Source organism: Polyodon spathula, chromosome 15, assembly GCF_017654505.1.
Source record: "Polyodon spathula isolate WHYD16114869_AA chromosome 15, ASM1765450v1, whole genome shotgun sequence".
In the NCBI taxonomy this organism is placed as follows: domain Eukaryota; kingdom Metazoa; phylum Chordata; class Actinopteri; order Acipenseriformes; family Polyodontidae; genus Polyodon; species Polyodon spathula.
In genome coordinates, this window is record NC_054548.1 from 37,224,170 (window position 1) to 37,237,991 (window position 13,822).

A 13,822-nucleotide genomic window follows, 5' to 3' on the forward strand; every position below is an offset into this window, starting at 1 on the left:
AACTAAACTATGAGCAAAGTGTGTACTTCGAGTCAGGTTACCTTGTATAGTTCATTTCCAGTGTGCAAAAGGACTGAGTCCAGCAGTTGTTCACCTTGAGATTTAGCAAAATTTTGATTTTGCCAACCGTAATGTTCTAACCATACCAAGTGTGGACCACACCTTCTAAACGGACCCAGTGTGAACACAGCCTAATACCCCAAAGCTGTATAGGTATGTGTACATGTAGACTGTTGACATGGAAACTGTAGCAGAAAATAGTGCTCTGGGCATATACACTTAAAAACATTCAGATTGTGAGAGGAGATATGCTGTATATGCCATTTTCTTTTTAATCAATTCTATCACCTGATAGGGTTTAAAAAATGGAATTCATATTGGGTAAAGTATTGCGGTATCCTCTCAACTTCAACATCAACTGCATTCTGTTATTTTCTCTGTTAAGTTCTATTACCAATGTTGACAGCTGTTTTCTTTGATTTCTTCAGTAGTGTTCCATTGCCAGTGTCCAGTGAAAATCATCGATAGCATTGGCACATTTTTAAACCTCTGGACATATCAGTGAAACATTTTTACTCATGTTTACAATACATTGCCCTAACATTATGTCCCTATAATGTTTTTGTTTGAAAACTCTCATTTTTAGTCCTTTACAATATCCTGCAAGGCAAAATTAAGAGACCACTGCAAAATTATCAGTTTCTCTGGTTTTACTATTTATAGATATGTGTTTGGGTAAAATGAACATTTTTGTTTTATTCTATAAACTACTGACAACATTTCTCCCAAATTCCAAATAAAACTATTGTCATTTAGAGCATTTATTTGCAGAAAATGACAACTGGTCAAAATAACAAAAAAGATGCAGTGTTGTCAGACCTAATGCAAAGAAAATAAGTTCAGATTCATTTTTAAACATCACAGTACTAATGTTTTAACTTAGGAAGAGTTCAGAAATCAATATTTGGTGGAATAACCCTGATTTTCAAGCACAGCTTTCATGAGTCTTGGCATGCTCTCCACCAGTCTTTCACATTGATGTTGGGTGACTTTATGCCACTCCTGGCGCAAAAATTCAAGCAGCCCAGCTTTGTTTGATGGCTTATGACCATCCATCTTCCTCTTGATCACATTCCAGAGGTTTTCAATGGGGTTCAGGGCTGGAGATTGGGCTGGCCGTGACAGGGTCTTGATCTGGTGGTCTTCCGTCCACACCTTGATTGACCTGGCTGTGTTGCAAGGAGCATTGTCCTGCTGGAAAAAACAATCCTCAGAGTTAGGGAACATTGTCAGAGCAGAAGGAAACAAGTTTTCTTCCAGAACAACCTTGTACTTGGCTAAAACATTAGTATTGTTTTGTTTAAAAATGAATCTGAACTTATTTTCTTTGCATTGTTCGAGGTCTGACAACACTGCATCTTTTTTGTTATTTTGACCAGTTGTCATTTTCTGCAAATAAATGCTCTAAATGACAATATTTTTTATTTGGAATTTGGGAGAAATGTTGTCAGTAGTTTATAGAATAAAACAAAAATGTTCATTTTACCCAAACACATACCTATAAATAGTAAAACCAGAGAAACTGATAATTTTGCAGTGGTCTCTTAATTTTTTCCAGAGGGGTGTGTGTGTGTGTGTGTGTGTATAAGTCTCGGGACTTTACTTAAAAGTGCAATTTGTATCTGATTCTTTGAAGAGCAGTAGATGTAGGCTTCAAAGGGACCATATATCCTAAAAATCCCTTGTAGTGTATGAATGCCATCTAAAGTGCTTTCCACTCTGCCGAAAAAAGTAATGGGGCAGTCATGCATATACAAATACCCAGCAGAGGATTGTGTGTACATTTTTTATACCTCTACCTTGCCTAGAAAAAAAGAAATCTAGCCCTCCCCAAGGCTCCAAATGTCTTGAAATTAATTGAATCAAAGTTTAATACCCATATATTTTCCTAAGAAGAATTTACACTTTTAGCAGTCTTAACATGGCTGTCTTGATTTGTTTTATTTATTTATTTATTTTTTTGCGATTTTGGCTTTGAAATTGGTGGGGCGAGGGCTTAAGTGCTAAAAAAAATATTGTTGAGTGACAATGATAATCTATTTTAATGACATGTTACCAGAATTGGGTTTGCTTTAATAAGAAAAAGGTCTTCTAGCTTTAACACACAAAATGTATTTATAAATAAATAAATATAATAATGAAAACCCTTTAATTTGATCCCTAGAGGAGGCAAATTGTTTGTCAACATTTTCCATGTACATATCTATGTGATTTATGCTTATGAAATGCTGTGATTCAGTGAATGCTTCATGGATTGTTAACAAATAGGAATATGAATTAGACTTGTCATTTGTGGTTGTGTTACCCTGTTTTAGGCCAATGTGAGCACACAGCACGAAGGAGACAAGATCATTGCTTTTGAGAGAGGGACCGTTCTCTTCATTTTTAACTTCCACCCATCCAATAGCTACACTGATTACAGAGTGGGAGTGGAGATGTCAGGAAAGTATCCTTTAAACAACATAATTTATGTTTTTCTTTTACAGCGTTGCTTTCCTCCATTGCACTTGCTATTGTGTAGATAACTTTGACAGACTCACTGTTTATAGAAAGGCATCACCACTTTCTATTGACTTACTTGCACCAGGTTCAATTAAACACATGCAACATTTTTTTTCTAATTTGCATTTGTATCCAAGATGAAAAAAATTCTGAAGGTTAGACTGATACAATTCTTATACCAAGACTATGTACCTTTTGAATGGTCAATTTTAGCTGTTCTCACCTTTGTCTTTGTATCGATTCTGTATTGATGCTAATGCTTTTTCTAGTTGCGTCTATCTCAACATATTTTTTCAGGTAAGCGACACACATTCATCAATGTATATCTATGCCTGCTCCCTTCCACACACACGCTAAAGATTCAATAAAATGAAACATTAAACTGTATTAAGTTGCACATGTATTGCCCATGTCTGAGAGGGATGTTTTTGATGTCACATTACCTGCATTTGTTACTGTGGGCTTCATTTTGCAAATGTTGTCATGTGATTCTGTGAATTGCCAGCTTGAGAGTTCCTTCCACAGTCAAGGGTAATAAACCTGGAGGGCAAGGTTAAAGGGTTAGCCTGCCTTGCCTGGTGTATTGTGCCTACAAGACTGTAATGCAAAGTAGTATATGGTCAGCCCGCTACAGATTATTGTGCCTTTATCTCTACTGGTTGCAGGAAGAATGCATAATGCATTTTGATTATTCAAGCAGTATTCAAATTGTGTGTCATATTGCAGGATCAACACATTAATGTAGACTTGAAAGATGTTTCGTTAGCTTCCTAGTGATTGTTTGAAACAAATGGTAATGTTTTTGATCAGTTAAATAAGTCTTTTCCTGTGGCATACAGCAACAGAATAGATATGTTGGATATATTTTAGAGTTCTTAAAGAAATTTAAATAAACCATGTGGAATTTGACCTATGTAAAATTGATATTACCTTCTGAGAAACTTGGGTAATTTAATGAAAAGTGCCTTGATGACAAAGACAGGGATCATAGATAAGGTGACATTGAATGTCAGCTACACAGTATCCTTCTGATCATTCTGACACAACAAAATGAAATGAAATAGTGGGGAAATATGTTATTTCAACTGCAAGATTTTACGGGGCCAACAGTGGCAGCCCAGGGCAGCAGGGAATAAGTCTTGGTGTAAAGCAAATGTTACTGGCTTTCTGTTATTATACATCTACTGCAATCAATTGAAGCAATCAGTATAATTATAGTATATCTCAGTTAAATGGTGTTTTACATTGCTTTTGTTACAGACAGACTCAGTTTAGTGCATTTGGTTGTGATCAGTGCATAGTCAAAAATGTGGTAAGTATCAACCCATTCTCAGCAATGTCGATGGTGCCAAGTGAGAGCAGCAACTTATGTCCATGTCCATTATAGCAATACTAGACAGAAGCTACAAACACATTTTCCGTGTTTTCAAAAAAGTGTGACTTGTCAATTGACATGACAGTTGCCCCTGTCTTGTCGTAAATCCAAATATTCATATAATATGAGAGGCAGCTACTGCATGGAACATTTTGGTAAGTAATGATCCATATGTGTAGCTCAGGATTTAATATTCCAAACTAGTCCATGTTCCTGTTAATTTACTGGATGTGTTGTTATTATATGAGGCGCTCAAAAATTTAACAAAATATCTAACTGATAAAAGGCAATTCTCTAAATTCTGTCCTGTGTTTTCAAAACACAAAATCCATATACCTTTCTTGCTCAGACGTTGATGCTGACAATTGAAAACTTTAGTGCTATAATCTTTGGTAAACATGTATATGTAACGTGTACCTTGAAACTATAGATCAGATGAATAAATCGAGCATGAGCACAAGTAAAGTATACAGTAAACATTTTAACAAAGGCAACTGACTTCTTCAGGTACAACATTAACACAAAATGAGTGTTTATGTGTACTGACACTGAAAACTGAAAAGGGGTTAAACTTGTATAATTGTTGAACATGAACAGTGGCTTTTGTCAAGATTTTCAACTTCATTGTCAGTACTTCTGTTCCGTTACACACCTTCAAGAACATGCTTGTATAATGTGAGGTGAAAAAGTAGGATGAAAACATTTTATATGTCACTCACCTTGGCAGCTTTAATTCATCTTCCACCCTTCAGGCTACTTGAATTAAATTTCCACTGTTAACACTTTCACAATGCGGCTGCTGTTTGTTCGGCTTGGGTTTGATAAGCTATAGTGAATAATACATGTTTGATGAAAAATGATTTTGGTAGTGGAAATAGAGTATTTTGTCTTCAGTCTGCTAACATCTATTAGCTTTATTATAGTAAAATCAGAGCTAGAATAAACAAGTAAACTTCTGGAAAATTGTCTTAATATGACAGATGTTTGCACAGTTATGGTGGTTCTAGATTTTAGTATGCCGCTACTTTAAAAAATAAATACATAAATAAATAATGGCATTCCAATATTATTTTTTGTACTTAGACCTGCCAGAGCATGTATAACGTGACTTGCCTAGTCTTTTCATCTTGAAAGAGTTTATTTCAGATGCAGAAAAACAGCAAGTCAGATTTAATTGGTGATATCCGAATGGATATGACTGTCAATGGATAGTCAAACAAACATGCAAGAAAGTCATTGTTAATGGTGCACAGTTTTTATGAACCAAAACAGGAAACAACAGGGAATCTATTTAAGTTCCCAAAGTGTAATAGTAATTAGCTTCAAATGTCAGTGTGGAAGGGTGGTGGGTAATTCACTGACACACAAGACAGAACAGTTGTACTTGGAACACCACCCAGGTGCCCAGTTTTATTTTTAGGACAGTTCTTATTTTTCACCGGCAGAGAGCACTGTTGTCCGTGGGCTGCCTATCAACGATGATGGACAGCACCACGCAAATACCAAAGTTTGTAAACGAATTCACTGCAGGCGAATTCGCAGGTGCTGAAAGAAATAATGAAAAGACAAGGCAAAAAGAACAAGGAAAAATAACACACTAATAAAACTACAAATAAAAGGTGCTGCACTCGGCAGCGTTATCCCAGTCGCCGCTACCCGCACGGCCCGGATCACCGACCTACTCTAGCTGCTCCCTGCCTGCTCTAAACAATACTTCGGGGTCTGCCCAAGGGTTCCCCACTGTCACTCTCTGCCTTGTTCGTTGCCGTGTTTCTCCCAGCTGGTTTCTCGGTCCTCAACCAGCACTTCCGTACACACGACGTATCTAAGAGGGCAGACCTGAGGAAACAGCAGAGCATTTTTTTATAGGGCTAGCAATCTCCCAAGACTCGCCTCTCAGCCATTCAGAGAGGGGGAAAGTCCACACACCCACTTTCCCACCTCCCCGTGTAAAATACTCCGACTGACTCTTCCCAATGGCACACTTCTTTGGGTTAGCAGTGAGCCCTGCCTCCTGCAAGGATTGCAGCACCACCGCCACCTTACACAGATGACTTGGCCAATCCTCACTGTGGATAACCACGTCATCTATGTAAGCAGCGGCTTACTGCTGATGGGGCCGCAAGATGCGATCCATCATCCGCTGGAAAGTGGCAGGTGCTCCGTGCAACCCAAAGGGTATGGTCCTAAATTGGTACAACCTGAAGGGAGTCGAAAACGCCATCCTCTCTCTAGATTCCGGAGTCAGGGGTATCTGCCAGTACCCCTTTGTTAATTCCAGTGTCGTCATAAAATGAGCTGTGCCTAGACGCTCCAGCAACTCATCTACCCGGGGCATCAGATAAGCGTCAAATTTCGATTTCTCATTGATTCGTCTGAAATCAATGCAAAATCGAGTTGACCCGTCTGGCTTATCGACTAAAACGATCGGACTGTTCCAGTCACTTTGGGACTCTTCTATTACCCCCAGTCTCAGCATTTCATCAATTTCCGCTTTTATTACCTGTCTTTTACGTTCAGGTATACGGTACGGCCTCTGGCGAACTAGCGCCCCCGGCTCAATATCAGTGTGATGATGGGCTACTCGAGTCTGCCCCGGGACGGAAGATAACACTTCAGGAAACTCTGCCACCAGACCGTGGACCTGACATTTCTGCGTTGGTGTCAGATTCTCAGCAATCTGTACCGATCCTTTTCTTGCCAACACAGAAAGATCAGGTCCCAGGTCCGTGACGTCATCTGCATGCTACACTAACAACGCCTCTGGTTGCAACCAAGGCTTTAAGAGGTTGATATGATAAATATGTTTCTCTCTTCGTTGCTCCGGCTGGCAGATCTCATAGTCCACCTTCCCAACCTGGCGTGTAACCTCAAAGGGTCCTTGCCACTTAGCCAAGAGTTTTGAACTCGGTAATAATAGAAGTACCTTATCCCCCGGCTGAAATGTGCGCAACCGAGCTCCTTGGTTATATTGTGTCTCTTGTCTGTGCTGCGCCTGCTGCAAATTGTCATGCGCCCATTTCCCAACAAACTCAAGACGCTTGTGCAGGTCCAACATATACCGGATGGTATTGGTCGAATTGTCCTGCTGCTCCTCCCACATCTCTCTGACCAGATCGAGCACGCCCCAGGGTCTCCGCCCATACAGCAGCTTGAATGGTGAAAACCCCGTAGAAGCCTGGGGAACCTCTCTGATCGCAAAGAGAAGGGGAGGAATCAGCTGGTCCCAGTAACGCACATCACTACGAATAAACCTGCGCAACATGTTCTTAAGGGTCTTATTAAAGCGTTCCACCAAACCGTCGGTCTGAGGATGAAACACCGAGGTCCTAATGGTCTTAATTCCCAAAAGCTTATATGTTCCGTGGATTAGCCGGGACATAAAATTGGTGCCTTGATCGGTTAGTATCTCCTTGGGAATCCGCACCCGGGAGAAAACCTTGACAAGCTCGTTGGCAACAGACTTAGCGGACATAGATCGGAGGGGAATAGCCTCTGGATAACGCGTAGCGTAATCCAGAATGACAAGCAGGTGGGTGTATCCTGCCGTGCTCATCTCTAATGGCCCAACTATGTCCATCCCAATACGCTCAAACGGAGCTTCCACTAGGGGCAAAGGCACCAGTGGGGCTCATGGAACGGCTCTAGGGCTGGCCTTTTGACATTCCCCACAACGCTCACAAAACCGCTTGATATCGCCATCCAGCCCCAGCCAGAAGAACCGTGACACAAGCCTTGCTTTGGTTTTATCCCTTCCCAAATGACCAGACAGGGGAATAGCGTGAGCCAGCTGCAACAAATCCTCCTTAAAAGGCTGAGGAATGAGCAACTGATGACGCACTTCACCGGTGTGGGGTAATTTATTAACACGGTACAGCAAATCTCGATTAATTTCTAAGTGGGGGTACGTGGTGGCGCGTCTGGGCTTGACCACCCGACCATTAACCACCGCTGCTTGGTCAAAGAGCCTGCCCAGCACGTCATCACGCCCTTGCTCGAGTCGTAAGTCACGGGAGCGAGCTAAGAAATCAGCTCCCATGGCTTCCAACTCGGGGTCAGGTTGATCCCGAGCAGAGGCAGCCGAGCCAGACCCCTGCGCTGGCTCCGCGACCTCCCCCCTGGACTCTTCACCAACCGCCCCCACCTGAAACTTCTCCGACTCCCTCCATTGCCAGACCTCATTCTTGGCGATCCGGTGCTTCCATTTAGTTTTACGAGGTTTAAACTTATGGCAAAACCATTCTGGATTGCGAAAGGGAAAAATCTCTCCAATTACTTCCTCTTTCTTAGCCAATAAAGAGGACAGGGCTGTCAGGGCAGCCAACTAATCTTTAAACTGCTCACAGTCCCGTCCCAGAACTACTGGTACCGGCAATCGAGGACACAATCCTACCTGCACCTGCATCACCTGCTGGCCAATCGTCATACACACATTGATCTTGGGATAGGAGCGGACATCACCATGAATACATTTAATATGCACCCGTCCCAATATATGTTTATGCCCCGGTGAGATTAGGCTTTCCTGTACTAGAGACTGACCACACCCTGAATCCAGGAGAGCCTGGGTTTTTGTAACATTCACTGTCACAGGAATAACAAAACCCATGTGTTGAAGTGACTGAGGTAATTGAGGTCACACTCCATTATGGGGCAGTCCCGGGCGAGGTGGCCCACCTCCCTGCACGTCCAACACCTCGGTGGGCTGGTTTCTCTCCCCGAAGTTTTGGCAACAGGGGGAAACACTGGAGCCATAAAAGGGGCTCTCAGATAAGGCATCCACGCGAGACCCCGGTCCGACACTGCAGCAGCCAGTGGGTATCCCCACCCCACCCCAGTTCCCGGGCCGGGAGCTCCCGCCGACACCCCCCGACCAAATTCTAGACTACCCCTTTCCTCCAGTCCCCTTGCCCTTTCCGGGGCCAGTTGAGGGGTTGATCCGGTAGTCGCGCTCCTCCCAGATGGTCTCGCAGGCATTGGTTCCGCCGCCTGGTACTGTTCCGTCAGTTTGACCGCCCGATCCAGAGTATCTGGTGCCTGTCGCCTGACCCATAGTCGAGGTCCAGAAACCGATCCACCACGATCAGCTCCACCAACCTGGCTTTGGTGACCGCGTCCGGGTTCAGCCAGCCCATGGCATAATCCTTGAGCTGGTGGGCAATAGCTCGGGGGTGCTCCCCCGCTGCAAACTGCTCACCGGTGTAGCCCCCACACGATTTAGGATGGCTGCCTTCAGCAGGGGGTAATCCAGCATGTGCTCCGGGGACAGCATCCTCGCAGCTGCTTGAGCCTCCCCGGTGAGTTGGGGCAACACATAGATAGTTCACTGGGCTTGGGGCCACCTGGTTGAGATCGCCATAGCCTCGAACACCCCAAGTAGGCGTCGGGTCGATCCTCGGCCGTTATTTTGGTGGGTCTCTGGATGGAGTGGTCTGGAGCTGCGGGTCTAGCCGCCCCCTGCACCACGGCAGTGAGAGTCTGGCGCAGGAGGTCCATCAGGGCTGCAAATTCGGTGGCATCCATAGCTTCTCTGTCCTGGTTCTATGAGTGCACTGCTTTTACGAGCAATGCCAGTGAATCCCAGCACAGATCTCCCCTGCTACAGTTAGTTTAATTGCTTTTTACATGTCCTTTGATGGTGTTCATCATTCTGAGTGGTTCTGGTTTCTATGTAGTTTTTTTTTTTCTTCTTTTTTTTCTAGCTTGCCTTTACCTGAGTGAGCTTTTTTGAGCTTGTCAGTGGTGTCCTTACTGTCAAATTAAACAACCTTTCATTGGAATCATGAGACTTTTCAATTTAAAAAAAATGAAGAGATTTGAAATTGATAACACATTCCTGCTTTCCAGAAGTCATCTTTGGGTGCCTTGACCTTGCAAGAGTGGTTGGTATTTACCTCATTACTGCAATGTCTGTTGCACCGCACCCCTATACATTTTTTGTTTTTTTCTGCAATATTCCTTTGACATATAGATTTCTTATTTCATTGGTCAAATAAGTTATTTTATTTTAGTGATTGTTTTGGTATTCATTTCAAAGTTGGTTGTGATCTCAGTTTCTACCAGATTTCCAACAAACACCTGGTGCAAGGGTGGAAAATAGGCCATTAGACTGTGGAATTACTAAATTACTTTATTAACAATACATTGCTTGGCCACTTTTAAGTGCTCAAAAATTAGTTTGGGAGTACACCGCTTGATTTTGCAATTCCATGCCTACAATTAACTGCCAATCGATAGTAGTGTTTTAAAATCTGAAACTTTTGCATTGCTTTACAATTTAGGCAGTTAAATTACTTTTTTTTAAATTCACCAGTACTGTACATATTTACATTTTCTATCATGCACAATTGAAGTACTACTGTATTACTAAAAAAAACTTGCTTTGAGAGTTTTTTGGTGTTATCTCTGACCAAGGTGATTTAAGGTGCGGACAGTGTTGTAACTTGTAAGGTGCGGACAGTGTTGTAATGTAACTTTGCAGGTGTGAATAGGTCAATGCACAAATTCAGAATTCAGTAAAACTAACAGATGTGGATGAATAGTTACATAAATAGTTATGTAAATAGGGGTTTATAAGCTGTAAACAATGAAACAGTAGAATCAGTACATATGGAAAATAAGGTATAGATAAGCTAGTAGGAATACTTTGAAAGTTGAAAGGAAGATGTTAGTGATTAAAAATTGTAACTTTAACTTAAGGTTTCTGGGATGAAGGAGCTCATTACCCATACTCATACCCCTGTGAAAACCCTCATAAAAACAGTTTGTTATAAATAGAAAACTGATTTAAAGTGCTGTGTAAATGTTTCTTTCCATATCTATAAGACCACATACTTGCTGACAAAGATGCTTAACTGAATAATCATGTTCATGTTTGTCACATAAACTTTTGTTTTGTTTTCTCCATTTTGGCACCTCACTAATAAATTGCTGTTCTTGTTCTGTTTGTAGCTAAAGCCTGAAGTTGTAATTTTAATCACTGTGGAGATGTTAACCTATAGGCAGGTAGAGCTCTTGCATTTTTGGTAGGTTGGTTGCTAGTTTTAAATCATAGTCTTTTACAATTGTTTGTGTAAATCATGTCAATTTGTGTCTGTTTTTGTGGCTTAGGTCTGGGCTATAATCATCTTCTTGTTCATCTTCTAATTTGTGCAGTATTATTGGTCCCTCAGTCATTTGTTGTGGGTCATGTTTTGGTCTAATTAAGTGGTGGTGGATTTTCTTTTTTTTTTTTTTTTTTTTTTTTAAGTAATACTACATATAGAATCATTGCAAGATGCTGAGGTCAGTCTTTATACATCCCAGCAAGATTCTCATTAAAATGCTGAAGGATGCACTTTTAAAATGTATATCACTGCATCCTAACTTTTTCTGGAAGTATCTCGAGCCACTAATGAACAAGTAAGGGCACACAAATGAGTCACTGGTGTGCATTTGCTGAAAGCAAAGATGCTTTTTTGCAGTTGTTTTGTTTCAGGAGATGGCTTTGAAGTACAGTTATCTAACTGTCTGTGCCTGTTAGAATTCACACTTTTTAAAGCAAATGGAGGCAGTGAAGTTAATCCAAGATTAACCAAATGACAGTTAAATGACAAATTAACAGTTTATTCTTTAAGTGTCTGCCAGTGTGTGTGTGTGTGTGTGTGTGTGTGTGTGTGTGTGTGTGTGTTTTTTTTTTTTTTTTTTTTTTTTTTTTAATTAAAACGTCAACCATTCAGTAAGAGATGCCGTCCTCAAATTATGTCTCCAGGGATGCTTTGTTTTTGTTCACAGAAAGCAATCCTATTTAAATCAGCCTCGTTGATTAATCAGTCAGATTAATCTGTTAATCGGAGCAGCCCTAGTCCTGTAGTAAACTATATGCATTTGTTTAAATGTAAAGAAAGACTAAGTGTACAGTATTAAAATACTGTGCTTTAATTCACTGTTAGTTTTCTATTTTTTTTTTTCTGACACTCAGTGTGCTGTCATTATGCTGTGTTTAGAAATATTTACATTCATTTTTACAGACATTTTGACATATGGGTGCAGTATGTTAATTAATGTTTATATTCATAAACATTAATTATTTTTATATGGGAAATGTGATTTGGAACATAGCTTCATTAACTTTAATGCTGCTGAGAAAACAAAACAAAACAAAAAAAACCTTTACTAAATTAAATACCAACTGAGTCAACCAGTACGGATGCTAAGTAATGTTTACTAACACTTGGAAGTATATATAAAAAAAACAACTTGCACCAACTCAGGTGGCACAGTAAAATCAGTTACTTAATTATAATTAGGGCTTCTGATTTTCGGTTTTAACCTATAAATCACCCCTGATACAAAAAACAATGTAATCGGTGGATAGCCAATAAACACTGGAAAAACTGTGGAAATGCTTAATCAATTCACGTTGACTTTACCCTTTTCCCATAAAAAAAAAAAAAACTAAAAAAATAATAATAAATAACTTAAGTGTGCAAGTACTATCAAGTTACTTCTATACTTATTTTGACAGAAAAAAAAAAAACAAAAACAAACGCTCAAGCATTTTGGAAAGTAACGAAAAAAAACGATTTACATTAAACTCGATAATAGCTAAAAATAAGCACCGAAAAATACAATTAATAAACCCTGAAAAACAGAAGCCCTAATTATAATACATTTCTCAATGTTCCCTATCAAGTACAAAATGTAACCATTAACGAATGGGTGTTTTCCTGTAAAGATCCCAACCTGAATAGTAGACCAAAGCTGTGCACAAACACCTGTGACGCAGTCCTGCTCGCCCTCAAGAGCATAAGAGGACTGCAGACACAGGTACTAGCAATCATTTTCCTTTCCAGATCCTGATGGGAGAGCATACAGATAAGTACTGGTTACTTTTATCTGCATATATTTTGCTACTAACATAATTATTTTTGCACACAGCCTGTTGCTTGTTACTTCCCATAGCACGCTTGTGCACTATGTGGAGCCGGGGATCAAGCAGCTTAAGTCGGCTGACTTTGTGCTCTCTTACAGGCTGCTAATAACTTTGGCTGGAGGTAAAATCAAAATAACCACACGTGTACCGTACTGAGGTAGAGGGTATTGTACCAGCCCAGTGCAAGTCACCACACATGTACCGTGCTGAGGCCACGGGTACCATACCGACCCAGTGCAAGTTACCACGCGTGTGCCGTACACAGTGCAATGGTGTTGCTGCTGCTGAGCAGACTGAGGTGGCAGTTGTTGATTATTTTCACAGTAGTGCATTATTGCCCTGTTACATTCTGTACTGTGGTGTTGCTACTGAACAGCCTGCGGCAGTACTGTACTGATACATTACTGTGCAGTGGTGCTTGAGTAGACTGAGGCAACAGGTTTACACTGTGTTGCTGTTGCATCATGCCTGTTTCCTGTGACATATGCAAGGCCAGTCTCCCAGTGGAGGATAAGCATGGCAGGTGCTCTTCTTGCCTAGGGCCAGACCATGCAAGACAGGCCTTTGCAAACTGTAGCTTCTGCAAGCTTTGTGAAAGTTTTTCTAAGCACAGGCTAGAAAAGCGTGTGTCTCCATTCTGAAGAGATGTCCATTCCACTTGGGCAGGGCTTTCCCCCATCGCCTGCTAGATGTGGCTGCGTCCTCTGCAGATGGCTCTGTGCCATGTCAGAATAGGAAAACTGCCCGAGCCATGAGCCCACCTAAGAAGCCGTCCTTACGGTCTCCTTCGTCTTCCTCTGTCTCCCCTTCTCCTCCGCCTCCTCCTCCGAAAAAGAGGAGGAGTCACAGTTCTAAGAGATCAGCTGACTTTGAAAAAATTGAGAAACTCTGGACATGTTTTTCCCATCTGGGTATAGTGCTTTCTGAGTGTTGCGTGAGTGCACTGCTCCACCTGCCCCCCGCCTATTCCC

The 13,822-nt window shown here is 41.3% G+C and overlaps 1 protein-coding gene across 1 annotated transcript in view; it reads left to right on the plus strand.

Annotated features, from left to right (window-relative positions):
- LOC121327677 (1,4-alpha-glucan-branching enzyme-like) overlaps window positions 1-13,822 on the plus strand; it is a 252,316-nt gene that overhangs the window by 179,730 nt on the left and 58,764 nt on the right. Inside the window, exon 14 of the mRNA XM_041271821.1 lies at window positions 2,376-2,506. Within this exon, the coding sequence (XP_041127755.1) occupies window positions 2,376-2,506 (131 nt within the window). The remainder of the gene's footprint in view (window positions 1-2,375; window positions 2,507-13,822) is intronic.